General features: G+C 45.0%; 1 protein-coding gene across 1 annotated transcript in view; it reads left to right on the top strand.

The window, feature by feature from the left end:
- Positions 1-11,501: 11,501 nt before the first annotated feature.
- The window catches only part of LOC130222691 (NLR family CARD domain-containing protein 3-like), a 9,504-nt gene continuing 3,460 nt past the window's right edge, over positions 11,502-17,545 (top strand). The window contains exons 1-3 of the mRNA XM_056455220.1: positions 11,502-11,511; positions 11,576-13,373; positions 15,804-15,977. Of these exons, the coding sequence (XP_056311195.1) occupies positions 11,502-11,511; positions 11,576-13,373; positions 15,804-15,977 (1,982 nt within the window). The remainder of the gene's footprint in view (positions 11,512-11,575; positions 13,374-15,803; positions 15,978-17,545) is intronic.

Raw genomic sequence — 17,545 nt, 5'->3', positions numbered from 1 at the left:
AAAATGCATTTTGTAGTTCAAATAGCTTAAAACTATTTACATCAAATTCAAATTAAATCAGGAAGCATTTTGTAGACATATTCACATATAATATATTACTAAATGTCTAGAAAAAAAATCAGTTTTCAGAAATAATTCTAAATTAAGTGAATTTTTTTCTGTAAAGTGAACAAATTAATCTGCCAATGAGAAGTAAAATAATCTCACTTAAAACCAAAAACAATATTCTTTTATTTACCCTAATTGGCAGATTATTGAGCTTTTTTATGAAAAAAAAAACAAAAACAAATTGATTTGAAACAATTTGAAACAAATGTATAAATCAGAGGCTTATTTTTTATCACCAAGTTTATGAAGCGTTTTGCTGCTGTGCCGTGCACTGTTGCTTCAATCACGAAATCAGTGATTCTGCGATAAATCAACAGATCACAAGAAAACCAATCACAAATATACCATGAAAAAAGGAAAAAATGCATCAAAAGGTTGATTCATTTCTTTTAATGACAGCATGTTTCTAAAATTGTAACAATGAAAAACAAGCGCACAGCTGTCAAACAACTTAACAATGCTGATGTGCAAAGAGCAGTTTGTGATTGAAAATCACAGTCATCGCTATCACAGCAGCAGAATCTCAATTTTGTGGAATATGCATTTGAGAAAACACTGTCAAAATAGTCAATTATTGCTTTCTAGTTTTCTGTAAACTTAAAACAACTTGATGAACTTATTTTATGAAAACATGGAAACATTTTATGCTTAGCCCTGGTTTATTTTGAATAAACAATCATGCATTAAATATTTGTAATATTTTTAATACATTAATATTTTTTCTTTAACTGATCAGAATGCTCTGAGAGGTGAGAACAGACTCCTCTGATCGCGTATGAAGTTTTCAGCAGTGGAGAACATCAGTTTTTTACTCATCTATTTAAAAAGATTTTTTAATTACCCTAATATTTTTAGCCAAAATACCATCTACAAGACTTTGCCAAAATATGTAAGGGTTAAATAAACGCAAGGCCTTTTAAAATTTATGTTCATCCCCTATTGATATCTTTATCTAATACATATTTTGGCGGAATTAAAAAGTTTGAGCACATTTAAGTCACAGCACTGCCCGCGGGCACGCGCGAGCGATATAGCGAAGTGAAAGCGCATCTGTGAGGAAGAAACTATTCAATTCAATTCAATTCACCTTTATTTGTATAGCGCTTTTACAATGTAGATTGTGTCAAAGCAGCTTCACATAAAAGGTCACAGTAAATAGGAACAGTGTAATTCAGTTTGTAGTGTTTAGGTTCAGTTCAGTTGAGCTCAGTTCAGTGTGGTTTAATAATCACTACTGAGAGTCCAAACACTGGAGAGCAAATCCAACGATGCGCACCTCTACAGATCCCGAACCATGCAAGCCAGTGGCGACAGCGGAGAGGGAAAAAAACTTCACTAAAGGCGGAAGTGAAGAAAAAAAACCTTGAGAGAAACCAGGCTCAGTTGGGCACGACCATTTTAATTTCTCCGCTGGCCAAACGTCTTGTGCAGAGCTGCAGTGTCAGTGGCGGAGGCTGGAAGCTGGCCTCAGCGAAGACTCGTCTGTCTCTGGAGCGTCACAGGAATCAGTCTCATGTTCTCCACTCTTCCATGACCATCACAGTAGCTGCTCAGGATTCGGCCTGGTCCAGGATATGGAAACCTTGGGATCATCTCGTCGTTGGTCTTGGATCGAATCAGTGACTCTGCATAGTCTGAGGGCCTCAGGAAGAGTATCCCCAGGTGGAAATGGAGAATAAAGAAAATAATTAGCGTAGCTGATGTTCACAGTGTATATCAGCAAGATGCATAACCTGTGTGGAAGCCCCCAAGTGGTGCACTAAGTGTATGCTTTACTGAACAGATAGGTCTTTAATCTAGTTTTAAATTGGGAGAGTGTGTCTGAGCCTCGGATGTTATCAGGAAGGCTATTCCAGAGTTTAGGAGCTATAAATGAGAAGGCTCGACCTCCTTTACTCGACTTTGCTATTCTAGGTACTACCAGAAGCCCTGAGTTTTGAGACCTTAAAGAGCGAGTTGGATTGTAGCGAGACAGAAGATTGGTTAGATAAACAGGAGCTAGATTATTTAAAGCTTTATATGTAAGAAGCAATATTTTAAATTCAATACGAAACTTAACAGGCAGCCAGTGTAAGGAGGATAAAATTGGGGTGATGTGATCAAATTTTCTAGACCTGGTTAGAACTCTGGCAGCTGCATTTTGTACTAATTGAAGTTTGTTAATAGAGGATGCTGGGCAGCCAGCAAACAGTGCATTACAGTAGTCCAGCCTAGAAGTCATAAAAGCATGGACTAGCTTTTCTGCATCTGAGATGGATAGCATACTTTGTAACTTAGCGATATTTCTCAGATGAAAGAAAGCAGTTTTTGTGACATGGGATATATGATTTTTAAAAGTTAAATTGCTGTCTAATATGACACCCAGATCTTTTATAATAGAGCTAACGCTAACTTTGTATCCCTTTAATTGTAGGTCGAGTTGTGAGATCTGCTTTGTACAGGATTTAGGCCCAATAAGTAATAATTCTGTTTTGTCTGAGTTTGAGAGAAGATAATTGTTGGTCATCCAGTCTAATACAAATATATAATTGAGTATCATCTGCATAGCAGTGAAAGCTGATCCCATGTCTTCTAATAATGTCTCCCAGGGGTAGCATGTATATTGTAAACAGCAAAGGGCCTAAAACTGATCCTTGAGGCACCCCGTATTTTACTGGGCTGATTTGTGAAGGCTGTCCATTAATATTCACAAACTGGTAACGGTCAGATAAGTATGACTTAAACCATTGTAGGGCATGTCCCTGGACACCTGTAGACTTTAAGCGATTAATAAGGATACCATGGTCAATGGTGTCAAATGCCGCACTAAGATCGAGTAGAACTAATAGCGAGATGCACCCTTGGTCAGCAGCTAAGAGTAAGTCGTTGGTTATTTTCACTAATGCAGTTTCTGTACTGTGATGAGCTCTGAAACCTGACTGAAACACTTCAAAAACATTGTTGGTCTGCAGAAAGGAGCATAATTGAGCAGAAACAACTTTTTCTAGTATTTTAGATATAAATGGAAGGTTTGAAATAGGCCTATAATTAGCTAAGTTGCTGGGGTCCAGTTGTGGTTTCTTAATAATAGGTTTAATAACAGCTAACTTGTAAGGATTTGGAACATGGCCTAAAGATAAAGAAGAGTTGATAATGTTAAGAAGAGGTTCTCCTATAAAAGGTAGCAACTCTTTCAGTAACTTTGTTGGAATTGGGTCCAATATACACGTAGCTGATTTAGAGCTATTTATAATTTTGTCTAGCTCTTCCTGTTCTATGATTTTAAAGCACTGTAGGTTATTTAGATTCAGAGGCGTGTTTACTGGATCTGAAGTATAAGGCGGTGCAGAAAGTTTAATATCTCCTATTTTCTGTCTAAAGCCTTCTATTTTATCACTGAAAAAATTCATGAAGTCATCACTACTAATTTGCGGTGGAACGTTTTGTTCCAAAGATGACCGATTATTTGTTAATTTAGCAATGGTGGTAAATAAGAATCTAGGATTGTTATGATTATTTTCTATCAGTTTGCGGAGGTGCTCAGCCCTGGCAGATTTTAAAGCCCTCCTATAGCTGGACATACTGTCTTTGTATGCAATTCTAAAGACTTCTAAATTAGTTTTTTTTCCATTTACGTTCCAGGGCACGGGTTGCTGTTTTGAGAGCGCGGGTATGACTATTATAACATGGTGTAGTTTTATTCTCTCTAGCCTTTTTTAGTTTGATGGGTGCCACGGTATTTAGAGTGCTAGTAAAGATGGCATCCATACTGCTGGTTACTACATCAAGGTCATTTGCGTTTGCGGGTGCATTTCGAAGTAGAGAAAGATCAGGTAAGTTATTTATAAATTCATCTTTAGTGGATGGAACAATAGTTCTACTAGGGCGATATATCGGAGCGGATCTGCTAATTTTAGGTAAACACAGCTTATATAGTAAGAGGTAGTGGTCTGTAATATCATCACTTTGTTGTATAATGTCTACATCAATGACCTCAATTCCAAAAGACAGAATTAGATCTAGTGTATGCTTTAGGCGATGGGTTGGACCAATAACATTTTGCTTTATTCCTAGTGAGAGCAGCAAGTCCATAAACGCGAGCCCTAATGTGTCGTTAGCGTCATCGATGTGGATGTTAAAGTCTCCTACAATTAGTATTTTATCAGTTTTAACTAGTAAGTCAGAGATAAAATCAGAAAACTCTTTTAGAAAATTGACATAGGGTCCTGGGGGTCTATATATGGTGATTAGAGCGAGAGATAACATAGGTTTTTGCATAGTGTTTGGAAGGACAACATTAAGCGCTAGTACTTCAAAGGAGCTAAACATAAGTCCGTTTCTCTGATTAACATTAAGAATATCACTAAAGATTGACGCGACTCCACCACCACGACCAGTTTGATGAGCCTCATGCTTATATAAGAATCCTGGAGGAGTTGCCTCATTTAAACTAATATAGTCATTTTGTTTCAGCCAGGTTTCAGTGAGACAGAGTGCATTAAGATTGTTATCTGTTATTATTTCATTTATGATAAGTGCTTTAGGTGCTAGTGACCTGATGTTTAGGAGACCAAGCTAACTAGCGGAAAATTCGGGGGAGCTGGATGTCTGAAACACAAATACCTTGGTCCAGCTTGGACAGAAGAATGTCCGTATGCCTGAGATTTCCACCATTGCAATGGCTCACCTGTCAGCGGTTTACATGACGCCGGTATGTCTCTGATAATCTGCTGTTATGGGAAGCACCTGGTGGTGGCTGGGTGTACTGTATCTAAAGCGGTAATCTGTTGCAGTCAGTGTGAAAGACTGATTAATTAATTCATATATTTTGTAAATTTAGATAAGTATCGATACGTGGCGCCAGAGTATGTATCGCGGCCGGAAATAACATGATAAATGGGCATATGTTTTGTCCCACCCCTTATCCATAACCCAACAAACAAACATAAAATGAAAGTCACTCATTCATTTCGTGCACTCTTGGGGGCCCCCTGGTGGCCACGGGGCCCTAAGCAGCCGCTTAGTTCGCTTATGCCTTGGGCCGGCTCTGACAATCAGTCATGCTATAAAGACGCAGCCAGTGCCATGCTCGACATCCTTTTCTAGCTGAAGAGACTTTCACGCTCAACAGCTAAGGGACAATCGTTGTGGCGAAGGAACATAGCATTTCCGTTCCCCCCCTCGGGGAACGAAGGGTTACTTTAGTAACCGTAGCATTCCCCTTCGGATGGGGAACTCCAATGCTATGTGGAAACTTCCACTATAGGGAAATCTATGGAAAACGCCACAACGAAAGAACCTTACTGCGTCCCTGGCGAAGGGTGTGCCATGCAGTAGAGCGAGCACACCTACAACGCCCCGAGACACAGTCTTCCAACGTGTCCCCTGGCCCTCACTTACCTGTTCAGAAACAGTTATGTTTTTCGGGGAGTCGCAATAACCCAGTAAAATAGGTTTTGATACGACAGTACGTTGGGAAAGCGTTCAGTCCCGATAGGGAGGACGCTGCGGAGCTCACCTGTTACCCAGAGGGGAGACCTGGTGACAACCTATGGACTAGCCCAGAGATGGGGAGTCCTTGCATAAGGATGGTTAGCGGGGAGGGAAGACACGAGCCTGCCCTAGAAGGGGGGACTATACCGTGGCTGAGTGAACGTATGGGATCGCCAGCGGGGATCACACATAGCAGGCACCTATACCCAGAACGCGGGCTGACCAGCGGGCATGCCGACAACGTAACGGGCCAACACCTGACTCCTCCGCTGAGTCAGGTGCTGGGGGCCTCGGAGGAACTCTGCAGGGTTCGCCAAAGAAATGGGGAACTAAACTGACAAAGCTGAAAAAGCGCACGTATCTCCGGGTTAGGGAGAGTGGCGCAGCAAGCGTGTTTCGACACCTCAACCGAATCGTTTCCTCAATCACCAAGGGTTGCCTAATACCCTTGAGGAAACCGGCTCCACTCGCAGATTGTAACCTTGCAAATGTATTGGGTGTCACCCAACCCGTAGCTCTACAAATGTCTGTCAGAGAGGCGCCGCGTGCTAACGCCCAGGAGGATGCGATGCTCCGTAGTGGAGTGCGCTCTCACCCCTGGGGGACACGGCTCACCCTGGCCCAAAGGCGAGGGAGATGGCATCCACTATCCAGTGGGCCAACCTCTGTTTAGATACGGCACTTCCACTGTAATGGACAAAGAGCTGGTCAGAGGATCTAAGGCTCTGAGTGTGGTCCACATATATTCGCAAAGCGCGAACAGGACACAACAATGAAAGGGCTGGGTCTGCCTCCTCCATGGGCAGCGCTTGCAGGCTCACTACCTGATTCTTAAACGGCGTGGTAGGAACCTTGGGCACATAGCCAGGCCGGGGTCTCAGGACAACGTGAGAGTAGGCCGGCCCGAATTCTAGGCACGAGTCACTGACCGAAAATGCCTCCAGGTACCTAACCCTCTTAACCGATGCCAACACGACCAGCAGAGCTGTCTTCAAGGACAGAAATCTCAAGGATACTGAGTCGAGTGGTTCGAAGGGATCCCCACGTAGGCTCGTAGCACTACCGCAAGATCTCAAGAGGGTATGAGGGGGGGGCGGGGTGGAAACATCCGCCTAGCACCTCTGAGGAACTGGATGATGAGGTTATGCCTCCCCACGGTGCCGCCATCCCCGCATCATGATGAGCGGAGATGGTGGCCACGTAAACCCTCAGTGTGGAGCACGACAGCCTTCGCTCCACCTGTCCTGAAGGAAAGAAAGCACAACACTGATCTGGCAAGATCGGGGGTCTTCTCGGCGAGAAACGCACCACTCAGTGAATAGACTCCACTCCAGGGCGTAGGCATGCCTCGTAGAGGGTGCACTAGCCTGAGTGATGGTATTAACCACCGCCACTGGTAGGTTACCTAAGTCTTCCTCGTCGCGTCTTATGGACCCCACGTGGAGGTTCCACAGAACTAAGCGAGGGTGCCAGATGGTGCCCTGTCCCTGAGAGAGTAGGTCCTCTCTCAAAGGGACTCGCCAGGGGGGGCGTCGCAAGGAGGGAGAGTTCTGATATCCAGGTCCGGTTGGGCCAGGGGCGCAACTAGCAAGACCTGCCCCTCGTCCTCCCTGACCTTGCACAGAAACTGCGCAAGTAGGCTCACTGGGGGGAGTGCATACTTACGCATGACTCGGGGTGGAGTCGCCATTCTCCCGGGGAAGGAGCTGCCGTGAGAGCCTGTTGGCCGCACGGTTGAGCCCATCCGGGGTGTGAATAGCAAGCAGCGACTTCAGCCGCGTATGACTCCAGAGGAGCAGACGGCGAGCGAGCTGAGACATGCAGCGGGAGCGTATACCCCCCATCCGGATGGAATACGCTACCGCGGCCGTGCTGTCCGTCCTGACCAGCACGTGTTGCCCCCTCAGCACCGGTAAAAAGCAGCGCAGAGCGAGAAACACTGCCAACAGCTCTAGGCAGTTGATATGCCAATGCAGCTGGGTTCCCCTCCACAGGTCCGCAGCAGCATGCCCGCTACACACGGCCCCCCCACCCCATACTGGAGGCATCTGCCGAAACGACAGCCTGCCTGGACGCCTGACCTAGGGGCACACTGGCCCGTAGGAAGGAGGGGTCCTTTCCAGGGGGTGAGGGTGCAGTGACACAGTGCAGTGACAGTCACTCGGTGTGTGCCCGCGTGCCATGCGCGTCTGGGGACCCGATCGTGAAGCCAATGCTGTAGTGGTCTCATATGGAGCAATCCGAGCAGCGTGGCCGCGGCTGCGGATGCCATATGCCCCAGGAGCCTCTGAAATAATTTCAGGGGGACCACTTTTTTTCCTGTCGAACTCTCTCAAACAGTTCAGCATTACCTCGGCACGCTCTCGTGAGACGCGCGCCTCCATAGTGATCGAGTCCAGCTCCAACCCAAGAAAGGAGATGCTCTGCACGGGGGCGAGCTTGCTCTTTTCTCGGTTGACCTGAAACCCCAACGGGCGGAGGTGCCGGAGTGCCTTGTCTCTGTGCATAATCAATTGCTCCCGAGAGTGGGCTAAAAATCAGCCAGTCATCGAAATAATTGAGCGTGCGGATGCCGGCGAGCCGAAGGGGCGCGAGGGCACCCTCCGCGAGCTTGGTGAAAACTCGCGGAGACAGAGAGAGCCCGAAAGGGAGGACCTTGTATTGCCACGCTCGACCTTCAAACGCAAACCGCAGAAACTGCCGGTGGCGTGGAAGTGTGGAGATATGAAAATACGCGTCCTTCAGATCTATTGCTGCAAACCAATCCTGAGGACGAACGCATCGCGTGATGCGCATCTGCGTAAGCATTCCGAAGCGCAGCCTGTGAAGGCAGCGGTTCAAAATGTGCAGATATAGGATTGGCCATAGCCCACCGCTCTTTTTAAAATTTTTTTATTTTTTTTTTTTGGGCACGATGAAGTGGGGGCTGTAAAACCCCGCGCTCCATCTCGGCTGGAGGGCCGGCTCGATTGCATCCTTCGCCAGGAGGACAGCAATCTCCTCTCGCAAGACAGGGGCGAACGCAGGACTAACCCTGGTCGCCCGTGAACCTGGGAGGCCGTTTCGCGAACTGAATCGCATAGCCGAGTCTGGTCGTATGGATGAGCCATTGCGATGGGCTGGCCCGTGCTAACCAGGCAGGCAGAGCCCCCGCAAATGGTCTCACCCGCATGATCGCTGACGTGCCAGCGGCGGGGCAGCGTGGAGTGAGTGGGCTCATCCGGGGAGTGCTGGGGTCCCACAGGAGAGCAGGAGAGGAGATGTTCTCATCTCACACTCAAACTCCAGGAGAGGGGCTGGGAGTGGAGAGAAAGGAGACCGTTCTCTCACGCTCCGTGAGCCATTGGCGAAATGCACCGATCCTGCGAGCTGGAAGGCATAGCGTCCCAGACTGGCAGTGTTCGGGCTGTCACATCCGGAGGAGGGGAAAAGTGCTCTTTCACTGAGGATTTTGATGGCGTTTTTTTTTTTTTTTTTATACGCCTTTAAATAACGTGCCCCGCCCTCCAGCGGGGAAAGAGCAAATTCCCTCCTCCCCAGATGGCCCGCCTCAGGGACGCTTCGGGGTCGGTTTTACCGAACTTAGCGGCGCCCTGGGCGGGGGACGCTGGTTGCCTGCGCGATGCTCGGCACAGCCGCGTGGCCGGAGGCGCAGGCGGGGGCGGCGAAGCAAAGCTGCGGGCGGGCGTCCTCGGCGAAAAAGCAGTGGATGTGGATGGCTCGGCGGGGGGGAGTGGTCATACAATCCCGCCGATAGAGACCTCGCCCATCGCCTCCGACTGCTCTATCACCGGCATGAATTCCTGGGCGAATTCACCGCCAGTGTCGCCGAACAGGCCAGCCTGGGATATGGGTGAGTTAAGAAAGCGAACTTTGTCAACGTCACGCACATCACCAGGTTTAGCCTGAGGTGGCATTCCTGGATCACGGATGTGATCATCGTCCTTCCCAGGGCACACACAGCCGACTTTTTTTTTTTTTGTAAGAGCATAGTCGGTTGCGGTGCGGAGCCCATGCTCAGTCCTGGGTCAGAACCATCCTCGCGCAGCCGGGCCAGCGCCTGCGCTTGGTAGCGCTGGTAGGTGGCCATAGCGTGCATAGTGAGGGGGAAGGCGCACGCAGCACACTGCGTGAGCCTACTGTGCCCATCCAGGAAGAAGGGGATGGGGAGGCTTAGAAGGTCTCGCCTTCATCCTCCACATCACACCCCTCTAATCGGTCCGGCCGCGGAGCTGGGGGATAAACCTTCTCCAGAGCCACGGCCGAAGCAGCCTGGGGAAGCACAGCCGCAAAGTCTGCTTCTGGATTCGACGCCGCGCTCAAAGTCCCGGAGGGAGCGAGCGGGTTCGAATCCTCATCAGACCTTGACAGCCCAACATCCAAGGATGGTGAGGATCGAAGCGCACGCAGATCGGGCAGAAAAAAGTGCCCTCAGGACAGCGTGAGTTTACTGTGCACTTCCGGGAAGAAGGGTACGGGAGGGTTTGAAGGTCTTGCCTCCGTATATACTCCACATCACACCCATCTAGTCGGTCCGGCCGCGGGGCTGGGGGATAAACCATCACCAGACCCACGGCCGAAGCAGCCCGAGAAAGCACGGCCATCACGTCTGCTTTTTAGATGCTAACGCCGCGCTCTCCACCCCGGAGGGAGGGAGCGAGCGGGCTCGCATCCTCATCAGACAATGACAGCCCATCCTCCGATGCAGCGATGGACATCTGACCCCCGGTGTCATCAGGTGAGAGAGCGACCATCCAAGGACGGAGCGCTCCTCTTCACCTGAAGCTTGGATGGAGCGCGTGGAGGAGCGAGAGGTCCGCGGCCCGGGGGCGGCGGATTTACTCCCACTGAAACCCTCAGATCTGCCCAAGTGCCAACCGCAGTGCGGGGGACAACTGGGGTGGGTGGCTCTTTTGCAAGAGCGAGCCGCGATCTTAACTGCGCAACAGAAATGACATCAGTGATGGCATGCACTGCCCGCGAGCACCGCATTAACATGCTGGACCCCCAGACATGAAACGCTGTGCTCGTGCCCATCATCCGGGGATAGGAAACCACCGCATCCAGAAACGCACGGTCGGAGTGACATCTTGAAAAAGACGCGCTGCACAACCGTGTTGCTCTTTTAGAAAAGCTTTTTTCCTATATACAAACCGCTCTTGGAGGACCGGACCCAAAGGACGCCAGGCAAGGGAGAAATACCCAGCTCGACCATCTGCCACTGCGTATACGCGCTCTGGACCGGGAGAAGCTGCTTCTCGATCTCTCTCTGTAGACACAGGTTGGAGATACCCCCAAAGACTCTCTCAGAAGCTTCGTGAAAGGCTCTGAAAGCGAAAGGATGTCGAGCATGGCACTGGCTGCGTCTTTATAGCATGACTGATTGTCATTGACGTCAGCTGTGCACGCTGACGCTGCCAACTCATTGGCATTTCATTGGCCCGTTTTTATACTCTTTCAGATGATTGGATTCTGACGAAATCCCCATAGTGGAAGTTTCCACATAGCATTGGAGTTCCCCATCCGAAGGGGAACTGAATCAGTTTTTTGATAATGAGACTACAAATAAATATGGGCTGTACAAATGTTAATGTTAGATTTCTACATTCAGCATTATCAGCAACAGTAGCAGTAACAGTGAATTTTTCACAGCACTGAATATTTTACTATTTATTTTTATTCAGCTGATTATTTTTTTATTTTATTGTTAATAATATTACACTTTATTAGTTCTGTTTGTTAAAACCAAAAGTGTCCTGCAGTGCTGTTTCTTTAATAATGGAAAGCAAATGACATTCGTCTCCTCTCCTTTTTGGCTGATCCAAAAAATGGTCCAATCTGTGACTAAAAAACCATAATGTGATCTGAACCCTGAGATTTGTGATCCGTTACACCACTAGAAATTCTGTCTGGCCCATCTCATGGCCATCTGTCAGACTGTCACTTACAAATAAGTCAAGACTAATGCTATCTGTTTCTTTGCTCCTGTGTTTAGATAAGCTGTTCTTCATCATTCAGCTTAAATGTAGCCTGAAGAAGAAATATCAAAGTGTGTTTGAAGGAATTGCTCAGCAAGGAGACTCCACACTTCTGAATAACATCTACACAGATCTCTATATCACTCAGGGTGCAAGTGAACAGGTCAACACTGAACATGAGATCAGACAGATTGAAGCTGCTTCCAGACGTCATCAGTCACTAGAGATACAGGTTGAATGCAAACATTTGTTTGAAGCACCTGAACAAGACGAGCAGATCAGAACTGTCCTGACAAAAGGAGTTGCTGGCATCGGGAAATCAGTCTCTGTGCAAAAGTTTGTTCTGGATTGGGCTGAAGGAAGAGAAAATCAAGACATCAGCTTCATATTTCCTCTTCCATTCAGAGAGATGAACTTAAAGGAGAAAGAAAAACAAAGTTTAAAAGACCTCATAACTCAGTTTTTCCCAGAGACTAAAGGACTGAACCTTACAAGAAGCACACGATTCAAAGTCCTGTTCATCCTTGATGGATTGGATGAATGTCGTCTTCCTCTAAACTTTGCTGGTAATGAGACGTGTCGTGATGTATCTTCAGCAGTCTCTCTGGATGTTCTCCTGACGAACCTCATCAAGGGAAATCTGCTTCCTTCTGCTCTCATCTGGATCACCAGCAGACCAGCAGCTGCCAGTAAGATTCCTGCTGACTGCATCGACCGGCTGACAGAGATACAAGGATTCAATGATGCCCAAAAAGAGGAGTACTTCAGAAAGAGACTTACAGATCAGAATCAGGCCAGAGAAATCATTGATCACATTAAACAGTCAAAGAGTCTCTTTATTATGTGCCACATCCCAGTCTTCTGCTGGATTTCAGCCACTGTTCTCCAGAACATTTTGAAAGAGAACAGAAATACTGAACAGAAACACAGGGCTAATGCTGAAACACTGCAGGAATCTCCCAAGACTCTGACACAGATGTACACACACTTTCTCCGCTTTCAGATGCAGCAGAGCAGAAAAAAGTATGATGGAGAAAACACACTAGATGTCTCCTGGGATTCAAACCTCATCCTTTCACTGGGGAAACTGGCCTTCCAGCAGCTGGAAAGAAACAATGTGATCTTCTATAAGAGCGATCTGAAAGACTGTGGCATTGACGTCTATAAGGCATCGGTGTACTCGGGCATGTGTACCCAGATCTTTAAGGAGGAGACGGGGATCATTCTTGGTACCATGTACTGCTTTCTTCACTTGAGCATTCAGGAGTTCATTGCAGCCCTTTATCAACATCTGTTTCTAGACATCAACAAGAAACCTTTACCTATTTTAAGACAGAAAAGCAAAACTAAATGTATGATTGATTTGCTGAAGACTGCTGTGGACAAGGCTCTAGAAAGTGAGAATGGACATCTGGACCTTTACCTTCGCTTCCTTCTCGGTCTGTCACTCCAGTCCAATCGACAACTCTTACGAGGCCTGTTGACACAGCAGGATGACAGAGACCAGAGCAAAGAGGAAATAATTGCATACATCAAGAAGAAACTTGAAGGGAATCTGTCTGCAGAGAGATCCATCAATCTGTTCTACTGTCTGAATGAACTGAATGATCAAACTCTGCTGAAAGAGATTCAGTCTCAGCTCAGTAGAGGAAGTCTGTCATCTGCTCGCCTTTCACCTGCCCAGTGGTCTGCTCTGGTCTTTGTGTTGTTGACCTCAGAGGAGGAGCTGGAGGAGTTTGAGCTTCAGAAATTCCAGAGATCAGACGAGTGTCTCATCAGACTATCAGCAGTCATCAAAACTTCCAAAAGAGCTCAGTAAGTCAAAGTGCTTTAATCTAAGAAATAGACATTTGCTGAAATTAAATAATACATCATGTTAATGAACATGCACCATATTTATATCATCTGCACTTCAAAATACTATGAATAATTGTTTATTATTTAATATTTTAGTGTTTTTAATGACATTCAGATTAATGCATTGGCAGTGGTTGTTTAGGGAATAGTTTACCCAAGAGTGTAAATGTACTCATTTACTCACCCTCAAGGGGTTTTAAACCTTTCTAAAAGTTTCTTTCTCCTGTTGAAAATGAAGGAAGATATTTTGAAAAATGCTAGAAACCTGTAACCATTGACTCACATAGCATTTGTTTCTTCTATTACGGAGGTCAATGGCTAATGGTTTTCATCGGTCTTAAAAAATCTTCTGTTGTGTTCAGCAGAATAAATCATACAGGTTTGGCACCACTTGATGATGAGGAAATGGGTGAACTATCTCTTTAAAACAGCAAATAAACTGTTAAACTACATTATCTATGATCAGTAGCTGATGTTATTGATGAGGTAAAAGCATATTTAAAGAGTTTAGTTGAAAATTTAGTTCTGCTCAGCATCTCTTGTTATCTTCCCTCATGGAGGATCATTTTATAACTGACTTTGGGATTTGTATGTGTTGTATTGATTCTTTTGTGTGGAAATTTCACACAAGTCAGCTATAAAATGATACAGCACCTTTAAAATCATTTCTGGTAAGGAATGATCACACTGATGTTGTTTTCTCTTTTCTGTCTATTTTGACCTTCTCTATGCTGGTAATTATCAAGTAACAATGATCTGTGCCCCTGGTTATGGATAATATTTGCCATTGCCTTTTGAGTCCACTAGTGTTGTAGTGCTTACTATAAAGGTAAATCACTCACTCGTTCACTACCCTTCAGCTGTCCCTGATTTATATAGATTAAATCCTTTTCATTATGTTTATAAACACCCATACACTCTCTCATTCACACACACATGCACACACACAAACATTATGGTCAGTTTTGTTTACTCAATTCACCTATACTGTATGTCTTGTGGGGGAAACTGGAGCTGGGACTCGATCTAGCAACCTTCTTGTTGTTAGGTGAAAGTCCAAACCACTGAACCACAGTGCCGCCCTGAATAGCTGAATACCAGAAAACACAGGCAAGAGAAACATACACACATACAGCAAACTCTGATCAACACATAATGACTGAAGCAGAGGAGCTTAAACACACAGAGACTAGTAAGTTAACAGGGGTGAAGAGTAACTGGGCAACTAACAAGAGTAACGTGGGGAAAACTGAGGTGAACACAGAGAATACAAGGAAAACACAACAGTACAAGGACAGGACAACCAGGACCATGACATAGCTCCCTTCTAGGAGCAGATTCCAGATGATCCTCAGAGGAAAACACAAAACAAGAGTGAGTTCAGCAAGCTGGAGGTGCTACAGTGGACAAGGGTGATGGGGGAGAGGCAGGTAAATGAAACCATGACAGGGTACAGGACAGAATGTGAGGGGGAAACTGACAGACAGGTGAACAGGAAGGAGGACAAAGCCAAGGCAGGGACTACTGGACAGTAAACCAGGGCAGATCCTGTGGATCAGGCCTTTTATCTCAAAGGTTTTAGATAAGATTGTGTCTATACAGCTGTATGATTTCATGTTTAATAATAAAGGTTTTGATAAATGTCAGTCAGGTTTTAGAGCTGGTCATAGCACAGAGTCCGCTCTATTGTGGGTTTTAAATGATGTTGTAGGAGCCATTTGTTTATTTTATTTAAAGGTTTGTGTTAATCTTGACTTCTTTTATTTTGGAGATTTGCACCCCCTGCAGGCCAGAGAAAGCTTTAAAGACCGGGGTGTGGCCTACTGGAGAAGAGCCTGCTGGGAGCACATGGTCTTTAAACCTTACCTTCAGTGTTTGATGGCCAAAGTCGTTTGATTTTGTATAGTTCATATCAGTTTTTTGTTTAACTAACTCTACAATAAACAGCCACTAATGACGACTTATTGTTACATGTATTATTTTTTAAGGAAGCTTCTAAATCCCTCAGCAGACCCAAGATGTGACTAATTAGAAATTTCGATTAAGGATAGTCACAACAGATGTCTTGTTGGAGCTTGATTTAGGTAGCCCTGTTCTTCTATTATTGGGTCTCACTGCTGCTTTTGATACAGTGGATCATGACGTCCTCATTGATCAGCTTAGAGAACACGCTGGTATCCAGGGTCTAGCCTTGGACTGGTTCTCTTCATATCTGAAGGATAGAACTATATCAGTCAGTGTGTGCAACTCTTGTTTTTCTGTCATTCAATTAATCACCAGATGTGCTCACTAATTAGTGAAGTTAAACCAGTCACTACATTCATACATGCTTCAGACTATTAAACACACCAGACTAACACATACATATTGTGTTTGTCCTCTACACAGGCTACAGAGCTGTAATCTCACTGTTCGGTGCTGTGAAAGTTTGTCTTCAGCTCTACAATCCTCAAACTGTGTCCTGACAGAGCTGGAGCTGAGTAACAATGACCTGCAGGATTCAGGAGTGAAGCTTCTCTCTGATGGACTGAAGAGTCAACACTGTAAACTGGAGACACTGAGGTAAATGATTCTCCTCTCTACAATAACTACAGTCAGACAGTTTCATATTAGGGCTTTTCATGCTTGAACATGTTAACCCTGGGTGATACTAAACCCCAGATAACAAATTATGGTTTATCAGTAATTATGTTTCACACTGCTCATACTATACCTGTAGTTAATCCTCAGGGGTCTGAGGTGATTTTGGGACCCCTGACATGTTTTGACATGCCCTGACATTTGTGCTTATTTCAGCTACTTCTTTCATAGTACTGGCCAACATGTATTTTATTTGTATTCAGCACAAACTGTGCTACAATAATATGTGAGAAATATTGGTGTACATGCTTGTGTTTTTTAGAAATAAATATTATGTGTGGTTAGTAGGTTTTAGAGGACAAAATAGCTGAAATAAGGTCCAAAAACCAGACTGATTATAGCAGTCTTGTAGGCTGGAATATTTACTGTACAATTATGTGAAAATGATTCTGTTCTCTCATTCAAAGAAAACATTACAAATGATCTAGGATTTGTTTGGTTTGTTTTGGGTGATCTCAGCGGTATGCGTGAGTGACAATGGTCATGAATAATTCACACTTGGAGAGACAACAGACACTCCCCCACTCACCCATCAAGGGCAGTGTACAGCAATGTCCATCTGCAACAGCTAGCCCAAACTAAATGCTTGTTGTATGACTTGCTGTGTGACCATGTAAACACTCTGGGTGAACAATATACAGTGCTCAGCATATATAAGTACACCCCTCACTAATCTCTCTTTTACATTCATATTTAAAATAGGAAGCTCTACAATATTATATTTGTGGATATACAATAGATTAGCCAAATCTGGAGCTCATCTAACAAAATAACTTATGATAAAGCTCCAAAAACTGGTACACTCAAATTTATATGTTCTACAAAAATATTAAATACACAATTAAAAAAAGAGGAAAAATCAAGAGAAGCAAAACAATGGAAGAATTCAGCTGAAATTCTGTAGGGTTTTTTGCAATATTTAGCCTGAATTTAATTGTGTTATCTTTCAATTTCTGAATATGTTTGGTGACTAAAATATTCTTGTAATAAATATTTCTGTTTAATAAATCTGTTTTGTTTAAATGCACCAAAATACACTGCCTATATTGACTGAGAAATGGAGGAAAATCTGGATTTTCAGAATGGGCTGTACTCCATTATGCTGAGCAGCTGTATGTGCACTTATACAGCGTGCACATATAATATATATTTGAAATGGTATAAAACGTGTTGGCCAAACTCTCTTGTGCATTAATCCAGCATTTAATAATCATTTCTGAATGAGTCGCGTGATGACAAAAGCTTTAAACACAAGAATAAATCCTTTTTTTAACATCAGAAAGTCAACAGTGCCACCAATCCTCGCTTACTTTTTAAAACATTTTCCTCCCTCCTCTATCCTCCTCCACCCGCATCCTCCACACTCACTACTGATGACTTTGCTACATTCTTTTGCACCAAAACTGCAAAAATCAGTGCTCAATTTGCGGCACCTACAACAAACACGCAAGATACACCACCAACACCACACACACTCACCTCTTTTTCCC

The sequence above is a fragment of the Danio aesculapii genome, chromosome 4 (assembly GCF_903798145.1).
Source record: "Danio aesculapii chromosome 4, fDanAes4.1, whole genome shotgun sequence".
Classification (NCBI taxonomy): domain Eukaryota; kingdom Metazoa; phylum Chordata; class Actinopteri; order Cypriniformes; family Danionidae; genus Danio; species Danio aesculapii.
This window is presented reverse-complemented; position numbering and strand designations above follow the sequence as displayed.